Source organism: Herpailurus yagouaroundi, unplaced genomic scaffold (assembly GCF_014898765.1).
Source record: "Herpailurus yagouaroundi ecotype Mexico unplaced genomic scaffold, PumYag 530, whole genome shotgun sequence".
NCBI classification, from domain to species: Eukaryota; Metazoa; Chordata; class Mammalia; order Carnivora; family Felidae; genus Herpailurus; species Herpailurus yagouaroundi.
In genome coordinates, this window is record NW_024412747.1 from 5,643,246 (window position 1) to 5,657,765 (window position 14,520).

The following is a 14,520-nucleotide window of genomic DNA, read 5'->3' on the forward strand; positions in this document are numbered from 1 at the left end:
TATGCTGAGTGTGGCCGGAAGCCAGCTCTATGCTGCCTTCAAGTGAAGAACCTCCAGCCTCCACCTCCAGCCTCCCTGAGACAACCTGTCAAATTTCACACGCTCCTCCCTGCTTCGTGGCCAAAGTCTGACGTGATAACTCTAAACCAACTCATTTAGGCCTGACCTATGCTATGCCATTGGCTGGAACGATGGCATTTTTTATTTTGAAAATGTTTGCATTGATCGGAAGGTTGGGAAGACAGTCCAATGAATACACGTGGATCTATTATTCCGATTCACCAAATATTAAAATTTTTGCCCCATTTTGTTCACCTGTCATCACACCTACCTGTCCACCCTTGTTTTTGTTGAACTACATGAAAGTAGTTTACAGACTACAAGTACAGACATAATGACACTTTATGCCTAAATACTTTGTTATCTCTTAAGATTCAGGACGTTTTCCTATATAACCACATGAATATTGTTAAGCCCAAGAAAAGTAACAGTATTCCACAAAATAAACAGAAGACCTTCAAATTTCCCTGACTGCCTCTAAAAGCTTTTATAATTATGCGTGGTACTGTAACATATAACAAGAAATATACACCAAACCAAAAAACAGATTCTTAACTACACAGAACTGATGGTCACCAGAGAGCAAGGGATGGGGAGGGGAGAAATGGGGAAATGGGTAAACGGGTTAAGAGTACCCTTAATCGTGATGGGCACTGAGTAACGTACAGAACTGTGGATCACTATATTGTCAATCAAAAACTCACACTGTATGTTAACTATACTGGAATTATAAAAAAATTTTTTTTAAAAAGATGACCTATATTTGGTTTTCATTGCCATTTCTGGCACAGAGCTCCTAAGACCCTTGGATTTCCTACGTGATAAGAGCAACAAAGGTGAAATGAGTCTCTTCTGTGGTTCATTCCTAAGTAGCCCTTTTCAGCTGAGTTTATAGTCATGAGGTGACTTCTGGAACTTCTGAGGATGGGGGCTGGCTGCCAGGGGAACCCACCCTGTGAAAAAGAGGGTTGGATCTTTCAGGGGCACCTGGGTGGCTCAGTCAGTTGAGTGCCTGACTCCTGATTTTGGCTCAGGCCATAATCTCATAGTTTGTGAGTTCGAGCCCTGCATCATGCTCTGCATGGACACTGTGGGGCCTGCTTGAGATTCTGTCTCTCCTTCTGTCTTCGGCCCTCCCTTGCTCACACTCACGTGCTCTCTTTCTCTCTCTTTCAAAATAAACAAATAAACTTTAAAAAAAAAAAAAAAAGAGGGTTGGAACTTTCAGTCCACCCTCTGACCTCCAGGGAAGGGAAAGGGGATGGAGGGTGAATCAAGCACCAATGGCCAATGATTTAATCAACTCTGCCTATGTCATGGGGCCTCCATACAAACCCAAGAGGAGGGAGCTGGAGCTTGGAGAGCCTCCAGGTGGGCAGACACGGAGACATGCTGGGAGGGTGGTGCCCCCAGAGAGGGCACGGAAGCTCCATGCCCCTTCCCACAATACCTTGCCCTGTGCATCTTTCCCTCAGGGCTGTTAAGTTACATCCTCCTGTGACACACTGATAATCTAATAAGTCAACTATTTTGCTGAGTTCTGTGAGCCACTCTAGCAAATGACTCAAACCCAAGGAGGGAGCTGTGGGAACCTCCAAATTCCAGCCAGTAGATCAGAAGCACCAGTAATAAGGGGATTTGTCGGACATGGGGGCGGTCTCGTAGAACTGAGTCTTTAGCCTGTGGGGCCTGACGCTGCCTCCACGTACATAATAACATCAGCATCAACGTGATTTGCGACAAATGTGAAGGCAGAGGTGGTAAGAAAGGAGCGGTAGAATGTTGTCCCAATTGCCGAGGTACTGGAATGCAAATAAGAATTCATCAGATAGGACCTGGAATGGTTCAGCAAATTCAATCTGTGTGCATGGAGTGCCAGGGCCATGGGGAACGAATCAGTCCTAAAGATAGATGTAAAAGCTGCAACGGAAGGAAGATAGTTCAAGAAAAGAAGATTCTAGAAGTTCATATTGACAAAGGCATGAAAGATGGCCAGAAGATAACATTCCATGGTGAAGGAGACCAAGAACCTGGACTGGAACCAGGAGATATTATCATTGTTTTAGATCAGAAGGACCATGCTGTTTTTACTAGGCGAGGAGAGGATCTTTTCATGTGTATGGACATACAGCTGGTTGAAGCACTGTGCGGCTTTCAAAAGCCAATATCTACTCTAGACAACAGAACCATTGTCATTACCTCTCATCCAGGTCAGATTGTCAAGCATGGAGATACCAAGTGTGTGCTGAATGAAGGCATGCCAATTTATCGTAGACCATACGAAAAGGGTCGCCTAATCATCGAATTTAAGGTAAACTTCCCTGAGAATGGCTTTCTCTCTCCTGATAAACTGTCTTTGCTGGAAAAGCTTCTACCTGAGAGGAAGGAAGTAGAAGAGACTGATGAAATGGACCAGGTAGAACTGGTGGACTTTGATCCAAATCAGGAAAGAAGGCGCCATTACAATGGAGAAGCGTATGAGGATGATGAACATCACCCTAGGGGAGGTGTTCAGTGTCAGACCTCTTAATGGGGCCAGTGAAGAACACTGCTGGCATTTTATATGCAGTAGTGAACGAATGAAGGACTATAATCATAGCTCACTACTTGCTATTATTGTTTTTGTTTTAATATTCAACTGTAGTAGTGTTTTAAAAGTTAAATGAAGAATAAAAAATATAAAAGCTCAAAAAAAAAAAAAAATCAGCATCGAGTTAAACCTCAAGACACCCAGCTGGTGCTGCAGGAGTGTTTGGTGTGGAAAAAAAATCACATAGTTGGCGACCGGAAATGTCAAAAGTACTCTCCCTAGAGTCGTGTGTATGGCACAAAGGAAAATGGTTCTGCGATTTCTCTTTAGACTATGTTTCTCCCAAAGCAGTCCAGACACCTCTAGATAGAAAGTAAGGCGGTCCCAGTGTAGTGTGCTGGCCTTGAGACAAGAGATCACCAGAACATCACCATTATCTTGTCACCTCCCAGCTTCCTATTAGATATGAGGTGGCCAAGATCCTCAGTCGCCTAAGTCACATCCCTCACCTACAGGAGCCGCGTCAACCTAAAAGCAGTAGAGAAATCTAGAACCCTAGGCACTGATCCAAATAACTCTAGGCCACGTGCTGACCATCAGGGATCATCAGTTCCCAGGACACACGGCCTTCGGCCGGTGCTCAGACCCCACGTGCTCAGCATAAAGAAAAGGTGGGGATCGGGGCGCCTGGGTGGCGCAGTCGGTTGAGCGTCCGACTTCGGCCAGGTCACGATCTCGCAGTCCGTGAGTTCGAGCCCCGCGTCAGGCTCTGGGCTGATGGTTCGGAGCCTGGAGCCTGTTTCCGATTCTGTGTCTCCCTCTCTCTCTGCCCCTCCCCCATTCATGCTCTGTCTCTCTCTGTCCCAAAAATAAATAAAAACGTTGAAAAAAAAATTTAAAAAAAAAAAAGAAAAGGTGGGGATCGAGCAACAAGGCAAGCGAGAGAGGCAGAAGTGAGTGCACAATGTCCTCCAACAACCTGTGTCCTACATTTTAGCTCAACCACCTCCCCGAGTCTTAGATTCATCCACACAAGAGGAAGTGGCTCCAGGACCTGAACGCAAGAAACTGCTGTCCAGACTCCGGATCCTAACTTGCATTCTCGACATTATGGAAAGGAACGGTCGCAGTCACCGGGATGGCCTTCAGAAACAGCACTCCCTTCACAGCTATATGAACTGGATGGTGTCAGGACTCTTCAGCTAAACAGCCAGGAGAAGCAGCCGGAGAAGTGGATTTCTACGGACGTGGGAATTTCCTCCTTTAGGCACCGGAAAGAAGTGTTCTTTCAGACAGAATGCACAGCAGCGCGGGAACGCAATCCCAGCTCTTCTGAATTCCAGGCCACTGTATTCCTGCTAGGCCCCTAGTCAGAGGAAGAAGAACGGCCCGTGTCTCAGGCCAGCTTCCTTTAGCACCGGAAAGAACCAGAATGTCCGAAGCATAAAACATTAGGGGGGAAATGTGCCGGCTTTGTGGCCTAATCTCAATAACCCAGTCAAAAATCCTTGTTGTTGCAGGATTTCAAGAAAGAGGGGAAAAAATGTTTAATGGCTGGGACACAGTAAATACATGAATTAGAATTCTGATTACGGCCGCAGAGCTCACAATTCCAAACGAACAGAAAAAGAAGTTCGCTGTGGCTCGGTACCTTCCCGTTGCTGATTACGGTGCCCTATGATAAAATATACAATATCATGTACGCAGTACAGATCTTAGCGTAAGGCTGCTCAATGTTGATCCCACATACCCCAAGGTATTTCGCTAGCAAAACACCAGAGAAACATGTAGCGCATCTGTGAGATGGCCCCAACACAAGGAATGTGTGCGACTTTACGAATTGTCTTATCTCCCCACTACATAATTTTCTGGAAAACAGTAACTACACCGTGTATGTATGTTTACCTTAGAAGTGAATACATCTGCTGCCCTTTGGAAGCAGTGAACTGTTTGATGTCTGGATGGATGGATGGATGGATGGATGGATGGATGGATGATGAATGGCTGGGTGGATGGATAAATACACATTCATGGTTGGTTCTATTGTTTGATCTGTTTCCAAATCATTCACAAATAGACCCTATCATAAAGCAGTGTTTGACATTCTATGCAGTGATTTTCTGAAGGCCCTGCCTGGCCATGGGCTTCTCGAGAGAGAGTATGATGGCGGTGGGGTCTAGTTGCAAAGGGATCCTTCCTCTACCTCCAGCCACCACACTGAAAAGTCCTCAATGACTTTTAGAATTTTTAGAACAAATTCTAACTATGTAACTTTATTCACATGTAACTTTGAGAGCATACCCACTGCATAAAATCACATAAATATACAAAAGATTTTTTATGTTACGTATTTAATCAAACAGAATGCTGACTTAAAAGAGTTTGGATGGATTGGGGCGCCTGGGTGGCTCAGTCGGTTGAGCGTTCGACTTCGGCTCAGGTCATGATCTCACAGTTCGTGGGTTTGAGCCCCATGTTGGGCTCTGGGCTGACAGCTCAGAGCTTGGAGCCTGCTTTGGATTCCGTGTCTCCCTCTCTCCCTCTGCCCCTCTCCGCTCATGCTCTGTCTCTCTCTCTGCCTCTCAAAAATTAAGAAACGTAATAAAAAAAAAATTTTTTTTAAAGAGTTTGGATGAATCCTTGAATTCTGCCACTCTGGATTACAACATTTAAATGGTCTTCAAACTATTTTATTCTTTTCTGAAAACAAAACGCACAGAGGTGGAGACTTCCGAGTCCTGCCTAGGGTAACGCACAGCGGCATATGCACTTCTCCATGCAAAGTGTTCCTTAAACTCCCACACGCGCATGGCACGAGAACACTCCAGAAAACCCAAGTGTTTCACACCAGAATCATAATTATATTCATTTTTTTAAGAGGGCATCTTCATATATGTTCATTGAGTATGAACAGACTCAATTTACGAAAAGAAAAATAAGGAAGCCAAGTCCACGTTCATCAAGAAGCATCTTGCTTCTGACCCCTTCAGATAAAACTGTGAGGACGTGCCTGAATTTTGATTACGCAACGTTGTTACAAAGTAGATGGTGAAAAGGGATGAAAGTAATTTCCTGATAGACTCTTATCTAGGCAAGTAAGGTAGATGACACACAGCAGACTGACAAGGAGAAAATATGAATGTCACAGAAAACATCTGTCAAAAGTTGAAAAGTGCTCTGAGAAATGCACTGAATCTCTCGGTCTCAGGAACCCATGACACATACACTCTGCCCTTCCATACTGCAAATCACCTGGGAGGGGCAACTCATTCCCTGTGATTTCGAATGCTGTCATTAAGTGAAGGCTACCTCAAGCTGCATAAGGGAAAAGCGTGTGCCCGTGTCCTGGGCAATTGTTCAAGGTCTTGTCACCATCATGAACTGAAAGAATTTACCAGATTCCGAATTGTGCAAAGTTCCCTTGTAGGCTCTGCAATAAGATAAGGAAACACAACTGGCCTATTACTCTATTGATCGATGCACCCTCACTGCTGAATTAAAAGACATCACGTAAGAAAAAAAAAAAAAAACAAACTAAACCAAATCCGCTTCACCCTTACCACAGGGTAAGTAAATACCTAATCCAGCTGGGGTTACTGGGTGTCTGCCTCTTTCTGAGTCTTTCCAGTGACGAAGGCTCCGTAATCTTTTTGATCTCAGCAGTCAGAACATGATTTCTTATTTCCAATGGGAAATTCTTTGGTATGTATACCCTTGTTTTGCCCTACATGAGCCTGAGCAAAAGTCACTGAGAAATATTATTCAGATGGGGGTCTGCAGCTGTGCAGAACAAAACTAGAAAAAAAACAGCTTCTGTTCACTCAACAGGAAGGGGCTGTGGCGTTGCCACAGTGGCATCTCCTGGAGCTCAGAGGACGAGCTGCATGGCGACCTTGACCTTGCAGGGAAAGAGGACCCAGCACGGAGCCCTGAAAACCGCCCCGGGTCCCTCTGGGATCCTTTGCACACCTGCCTGATTCTTGTGTGCAGACCGGGTTTCTCTGGCTCTTGGGCCACACAGAAGCTAGAAGAGCTCCTCCATAGCATTTTCCCCACGTGAAAGACCACCCCAAACTAGGTCACAAGCTCCTGATTTTAACGTCGAATTCCAGGAGGGAGATACTAAGTATGTGTCAAGAGTCCATGCCAGTCTAACCTGTGGTGCCCAGGAGACAGCTGATGCCAAGTCTGGCTTAAGAGCCCACCTAGAGGGTGTGATGCTGGGCACGTAGGGGTGTCATGGCGAGCTGGGAAGACATTCCCCATGGTGTCAGCTCCCATCATTCTCACCAAGCCATGTCACGGGCCTGTTTTACCTCTCCCTCCCCCAATACTTTATTCTTGCTAGTAGCAAGAATCTTCAAACCCCACTGACCCATTTCTCTTCTCCCCTGGGCTCTGTTCATTTTTTCCGTATCATTTTGAACACGGGCTTGTCGAAACCACACTAAGCGCTCTGATAGGGCACCGGCTAACGTAGCTGTAGGAGTGGGAATGCCTGTCAGTGTCTTCAGCTGGGTCAAGGTGAAGACCCAGGAGACGAGCACTGGGAGGCTCAGTTCTTGACATAGGAAGGCATTCAGAAGTGCTCTGTGCGGGGTAACTCTGGAAGACGCCACAGACACGTAGACGCGTAGCAGCCACGTGTGCATACGTGTGACCTTTCATTAATACGTTTAACAAATGTTTACTGCAATAGGTGCCAGAGATGCTCTGCGATCGGGGGATAGAGTCACCCCTGTCCTGTGTGCAGCGAGCCATGCTGAGGACAGGGGACGCGGCCCAGAGCCCCGCCCTCACAGAGCTCCCCGTCTGTAAGTTTCAGCCCCACACCTGAACCTGCCATGACAACACACGAGAAGTGACAGCACCGTGCGGCCCCCTGGCAAGGACACCTCACCCGATCTAGATGGTCAGGGAGGCTCCCTGGAAGAAGTGGGTGGCACTCAGCCGGGGACCTGGCTGGGGAAGGTGACAGGCGTCAGGGCCCCTCCTGATGACACACACTGGACTGAAGAAGCAGAAAGGACCAGAGTCGGTTTCTGCTCGCAGACCGACTTCATCCGTTGCGTTTCCTAGCGGCTACGCTCCAGGCAGGCTGAGTCACCTTCTAGAAACAGCGTGTGCGCGTTTCTGTGCGTATTCGTGCCTCTGCATGGAAGGCACACCTCCCCTCCATCCAGCTCCTGCGGCTCATTCCCCCTCCAGCTTTTGAACTGCACTCACCCCTGCGGGGAAGGGCTCTCCGTGCACCCCCAAGCCAGTCTTCACGGTACGTCGGCCTGGCCTCGGGCTTCCCTCTCCCTCGACTCTGGGAGATCTGGGGGCGAGGACTGTGTCACTCACCCCTAGATCCTGGCACACACCAAGTGCTCAGAAAGTCTGCAGGATGAATCCACAAAAATAAAGGATTGTGTACAGGTGCCAGGCAAAGGGCCGGAAGCCGCATATGCATTCCTGCACCTACCCCTCAGGACAACCCTCGGGGAGGAGTGGCAGTCTCCCCCATTTTAGAGGCAAGAAAACGGAGGCTCACGGAGGTGACTGACAGTGCTTGCTCCTACAGAGGGATGAAGCTTCCGGGGATCCATTTCGTCTGCGTCTCCTGCCAACGGGAGACCCTGAGGCTGCCCCCACCCTCACTCAGGGGCTACGCCACGAATGAGCAGCCTTAGCAACACCCAGTAAAACGCTGAACAGAGCACAATGGCTCAACCACATGTGTATTAATTTTTTAAGGCAACTGACCTCAATTTTTCCAGCTGCTCAGGGAAAGGACAAATGTTTAGTTACCCCTGGTGTTTTAGATTCGGCACCTTGTAAACAGAACCAGGATCCACTTCGGAAGAATAGGGAGAGATCTCCTTGCCCAGATCTCTTGTAAAACCCAGAGAACTCTGCTCCCTTGGAGGGGAGACTTCACAACCAGACGCAAAAGGGGCATGACCCCCGTCCCTGATCTGAGCCTACTGGGGGGGGGGGGCGCTCTGCTTCCCTAGGAGACCACAGTTCTGCATCGTGATTCTTCCGAATCTCAGGAAACCATTTACCAAACTGCAAACATGTATTCACATTCAGGAATAAGACGGGCTGTCTGAGACATCAGGCAATGTGATTTACGCTCTCTGCTCACTCCAGCCCGCCCCTGCCACCTCCAACTTTTTTTTTCCCCTTCAAAATCTTTTCAATCTAGGATTTCATGCGCCCAGCTCCATTCTAGAATAAACGTTTACAACCAAATTATAAATCTCTCACAAGTGGGTCATTTTTGAATTGCTGACCTGACCTTTCCTATTTCGGGAGGCCCGAACAGAAGGTGCTCCCCATGAATTCAATTATACTATGAGCCGCCGTTCAAGTTATCACTGGCAACGACGTCAGCGACCTGGATGCACAGTCCAGGCGGAAATGGCACAGAGAGTAGAAAAGATGGCCTTTCTCCGCCCACCACTCCCCCTTCCTTCACACGAACCCTCTCCGACATTTTTAACCTGGAGGATCCCTTAACACGAGACTGCCTTCTTATCAGGAGTTATTCAGGGCCCTCTTTCTCAGCGTGAACTATAAAACCTTCACCCATAGTTTTCCTCAGTCATCCTCAGGCTCCTGGCGGAACCTCAACTCGCCAACTGCAGGCCGGAGTGGGCTGGACACGGGAGGGTCACCTGGGACTAGCCCACCCTCTGCCCTACAAACGACCGAAAACGAAACACATCGGCATTGATTCCAAAACCACCTCATTTTTATCTGAACATCCCAGCACCATGTAATATTAACGAATCTACTCAAGAGACGGCTGTGCCTCATTTTAAGCAATAAACGTGGCCATCCCCGCCCCCAGACCTGCACCCAAAAGCTACTCGTAAGAAGTTTCTTTACTAGGAAAATGTTCAAGAGTTCACTGTTTGAAACCACCCATTAAGGGGGGCGCCTGGGTGGCTCCGTTGGTGAAGCGTCCAACTTCAGCTCCGGTCATGATCTCACGTTCCGAGAGTTCGAGCCCCGCGTCGGGCTCTGTGCTGACAGCTCGGAGCCTGGAGTCCACTTCGGATTCTCTGTCTCCTTCTCTCTCTGCACCTCCCCCACTTGCACTTTGTCTCTCTCTCTCTCTCACACACACAAATGAATATTTTAAAAAATTAATAATTAAACAAAAAAAGAAAGCACCCATTAGCAAAACCTAAAGTACAACATCCCTGTGCACTGTAAACAGTGCACCCATCTCCTAACAGCAGGTGTCTGTCGCCCTGTGCTCCCTGACAAAGGTCCGTCTGGGTACATCTGTGCAGTGAACCTCCTTTCTCGTCACTAATCTCTGTGCTCTGGAATTTCGTAAATGCTCCCAAGAAGTTTGCTAAATGAGTGAATGTAAATAAGGAGTAAACGAAAGTAAGCATTGAGGATGCTCCTTCATCCAGGATCTCCAAAGGTTGTTACTTCAATCATCTCTGTGCCAAAATGCCACTGGTCCCCACTGCCTCAGACGCCTAGGCCTGACTACCACTCTGCTGATGGCTTCTTCCCGATTTTTGTCCCCTGCCCCGCCAAAGTGGTGTCTACACCAGAGAGATGAGAAAGCAAGGGGGCAACCCAGGACGTTCCACTTGGTCATTTCTCTCCTGCTGTGACACAAGGTGGGAGGGGAAAGGAAGTCATTGAAAGCAATTATGCTCCTTGTGCTGAATTCGAAAGCACTTTCTAGAAGGTTTCAATTTATGGTGAATGGGACAGAATCACAGCAGCTGAGAAAGCAACAGGCTCTTTCAGAAGGATAGAAGTTTATTCTATCCCAAGAGGTAGTCCAGGAGGAAGGAAGACAGGAGGTCAGGAATTCAGAGGGCAGGCCTTTCAGGGTCAACAGTAGAGCTCCCTTGGAGGACACATTTCTCATTACATTATAAGGGCTTCCTATCCAAAGGCACACGCCCAGGGGACCTCTGGCATCGTCTGGAAACATTTCTGGCTGTCACGATGCAGGGGATGGCGGGGGAGTGCCAGAGGCCAAGGATGCTGCTAGGCACCCCACGATGGACAGGACAGCCCCCCCCCCCCCACAATAAAGAATTACTCGGTACAAAATGTTGATGGTGCTGAGGTTGAGGAACCCTGGGCTACACCAAAGCCTGCCATCAGCAATTCCGGTCTAGTCTATGGTTTGGAAAGCCAAGGACGCAGTTAGGGTGGCAGCACAGGGCAGGAGTGAGGCAATTCCAAACAGCAGCATAAAGAATTCGAGGCCCTGAATCACTACAGAGATACATTCGAAGGTTCTCTCCTAGAGGTCAGCATCTCAGGCCGTATTTACTCACTCACTCACTCACTCACTCACCAAACTTTTACTGAGCAACTTCTGTGAACCACCCGCTCTCTGGGCTCTGGATACACTCACAGCCAGGAACCCGAGGAATCACCACAAACACTGCCCAGCGGTTTGGTTCAGAAACATGGAATGTGGAATGTGCTCGGAGGACTTTAGCCACTGAGAAGAGGCACATGACCCATCCTGGCTGCTGGTTTCTTATTTAATTCTCAGCTCACCATCCCTCTCAGACCCAGGGGCCTTGGGGAGTTTTTAAAAACAATTCCTTATAAAAAGTCCCTCGTCTGCCATGAAATGTGTTCATCTCGCTGACTGGACAGAAAGTACGAGAGGCACCTAGGTGGCTCAGTCGGTTAAGCGACCGAATTCAGCTCAGGTCATGATCTCACGGTTTGTGAGTTCGAGCCCCACGTCGGGCTCTGCGCTGACAGCTCGGAGCCTGAAGCCTGCTTCAGATTCTGTGTCTCCCTCTCTCTCTCTGCCCCTTCCCTGCTCGCATTCTCTCTCAAAAATATATAAATGTTAAAAAAAAAATCTTCTTTTATAAAGAAAATACCGAGCAAGGGTCGTTTCTACACTATTTACAATCACCTCGCTTATCTTAGCCACCCAAAACAAAGACTAAAAGTGGAGAAGGTAGGAACGAATACCTGGTCATGCCAATCATGTCTGCTGCTCCGAAGCTGGCCGGCTAACTCGTTAGTCCCTCTCAAACAGTCAGAAACTCTCAGCGCAGCTCCTTCCAGAAACTCTCAGCGCAGACACAGATGAGCCACCTTGAAAGATGGCACACAGGTAGCACAGCCATGCCAAGGTGCCCAGGATAAGGCTCACCGCAGCCCATGGCTTGTTCTGCACACCGTGAGCATAACATGTATTTTGTGATCATCATGTCTCCCGGTGTGCTGAGAGTGATTGTTAACCGAGAAACTGAAGAAATGATCCCAACCCACAGATAAGCCTCTTCATTTTTCTTTCTGCTCAGGATAGAAATAACACACAGCCCAAGGGCTCCCCGAAAACATCTCTGACTATATTAATAAAACATGAGCTTCTCTAAATTTAAACCTGAAATCTAATTAATTCGTCAAAATGTCAGTTGTCACCTAAAGCCTTTTAGGAGAAAGGGACGACCCTGGAATAAAGAGGAAGCTCCACGGCAATAAAAAGAGTTGAGGGAGCCGAGTGTAGTCACTCATGGTGATCGCTGTCACCTTGTTTAATATTACGCCTTCCACAAAGCCTCACGGAGAGGGGATTTGAGAATCCATTCATTCTCCAAACGGCCTGTCCCCTGTCTTAATTATAAAGCGTGTCCGTACGATACACAGTCATCACTGCTGTGGCTCCCTGTCTGTCCCCGAAGTCAGGAACCCCGGTGAAAACGTCTACAAAGCACATGGGGCCAGTCACAAATAAAATGACAATGATAAATCTGTGGACGACTTTAGGGGCTAGATGACCCCACGAAGGTTGTTAAATGGCACCACCGTCTTTCTTTATCAAGAAAGCAGAGAACAGAAGAAACAGGAAGTTCCTGATAGGAATTTAGCGAGCAGAAAGAGGAGCTGAGCCTCCTAGTTCTATCATGGTTTCCAAAGGTTTGCAATCTTGTAGCACTGTCTCATCCTATGCCCAGGATTCTCCTGCTGAAAAGAGAACTTGGTCCCTTGTCTTCCTTCTGTGATCCAAAGACAATCTATCAGCTACAATTGTAGCAGCAGAAGCAGGAGACCGCAGGAAACACAGATAACCTTTTAAAGGTTTATGCAGTGTTAAAAGCAATCACCACAGTCCTTTACAAACAAGTAAGGGCATGAAAACAAAACATGAAAATCCTAGGTTTCTGCCTGCAAATAACTTAAAAGTAACCAGCTTATCGCTAGCATACTGCTGACGTTCGGCTTGAGAGTCAAGGGTTTTAGGAGAAAACGAGCCGTATTTTTAGAGCTGAACATGATTAATTTACAGAAGCCTGATTTTTTTTTCCTAAGGACCAATAAAGTATGTTCCAATTTCAAGCAATGAAGGGGAAAAACATATCTCAGAATCATTAGGCTGTTAGCCTTTACTACAAACGGAATGAAGCAAACTCCTTTCTTGACTGAAGTGGTAAAGGGCAATGTTTCTGCCCGAGGACAGTAATGGAACCGCCTGATCACGGTTCTCAGAGGCATCTGGAGTGGCTTCCAGCCACCTTCTCCCTCCCAGGTGGAAGCCATGCCCACCAAATCGGCCCTGCTCCGCAGCTACTATCCATACAACCGATCCCAGCGTTGCCAAAGGTATCAGCTGGGGCCCACTGGCCAAGAAAACTTTCAGCTGCTGCACCTGGCACCAACCACTGATCTCTCGGGGACCAAATGCCATCATCTAGAATGATCCAGACAGAACCCCTACACCGAGGACGGGTGAAGACCTGAGGCAAAGGGAGCGCAGGGGTCTGAAATGAAGGCCCAAGAATCGTCCTCCAGCATCAGGGCCCAGGAGACAAAGGGAAGAGTGAAAACCCAGGCCCATTAAGTCTGCAGTCTCCGAACCAGCTGAGCCCGGCTGGGCGCGGGTACCACTTTGGGATCCGCAGGAGAGCCACACAAGTGCAGTGCACACTGAGTTTCCCATCTGCCTCCCTAATGCGACGCCTCCAGAGCAAGGGGATGCGAAGGGAGAAGCCGTGTGGGAAGGGGAGGGGGCGTAAGAGAACGATCAGAATTTCCCAAAGGTCCCGGAGAACTCCGTCTCCAGGTCTCTCCAAAAAGTTGCAAAGCCCGGTCTGTATCTCCGGGCAGGGCGGCGGAGGGGGGGGGGGCGGCAGGACGCGTCGCCTCGTGTGCTCCCCAGCCGCCGCTAGGAGGGCAGGGGGCACGGACCGGCGGACGAGGGAGTCTTACTTTTGTAGCTCGCCGCCCAGGGCTGGTAGCCGTAGTAGCCGGTGATGCGCAGGATCCGCTCCTCGATGGACGTGAGCCCCACGGGCCCGCTGGTGAGGTCCTCCACGGAGCGCGACCATTTCAGATCCTCCTTGATAGCCTCGTCCACCACCAGGTACTTGAGCTGCCGGAGCTGGGGGCTGATGTCGGACAGTCTCCGGGGGCTGACGTCCGGTGACCTCCTCATGCCCCTGCGGCCGCGCGCGGGCAGGTGGGCGAGGGAGGAGGTGGGGAGAGAAGGGGAGGGGGGATGCCGGTGAGGAGCCGATCCGAGGGCGAGCAAGGGCGCCGCAGGGGCAGGTGCCGCCGCAGGGCCGCCGCTCGTGCCCCGCCCGCCTCGCACCCCGGCAACCCCGGCAGCCTCGGCGTCGGGTCCCGTCTCCCGCGCCGGCCCCGGGCGCCCCGGGGCGGCGCAGATCGGGGCGAGCGGTGAGGGAGAGGACGCCCGAAACTTCCCGAGCAGCCTCGCCGCGCGCCGCCCCTCCCCGAGCCCCAGGCTGCAAAGGGCCGCCCGCCCCGCCCGCCCCCAAGCCCGGGCGCTACTCACACGGCGATGCTCTTGCCCCTGGGTGCGCCGCCGGGAAACTCTCGGATCCCCATGGGCACTGGCAGCGTGGGGCCGGGCGCACCCAGACTTGAGGCGGAGGGGCCGCGGCCCCGGGGAGGTGGGCGCGCTGCCC

At 49.5% G+C, this 14,520-nt stretch overlaps 2 protein-coding genes across 3 annotated transcripts in view; one reads left to right on the plus strand and one right to left on the minus strand.

Moving 5' to 3' along the window:
* Positions 1–14,520, minus strand: part of SLC35F3 (solute carrier family 35 member F3) — a 411,193-nt gene that overhangs the window by 394,701 nt on the left and 1,972 nt on the right. The window contains exons 1-2 of one of the 2 annotated variants that reach the window (XM_040464937.1): positions 14,388–14,440; positions 13,802–14,031 (exon numbers count right to left, since the gene is read on the minus strand). In XM_040464937.1, coding sequence (XP_040320871.1) covers positions 13,802–14,031; positions 14,388–14,440 — 283 coding nt within the window. Of the gene's footprint in view, positions 1–13,801; positions 14,032–14,387; positions 14,441–14,520 lie in introns of those variants that run through there. The other variant, XM_040464938.1, reaches the window with a different exon arrangement.
* Positions 1,793–2,712, plus strand: LOC121023201 (dnaJ homolog subfamily A member 1-like). The gene has a single exon (XM_040464940.1). It carries the CDS (start codon positions 1,868–1,870, stop codon positions 2,588–2,590), a length of 723 nt encoding a protein of 240 aa, XP_040320874.1. The 5' UTR covers positions 1,793–1,867; the 3' UTR covers positions 2,591–2,712.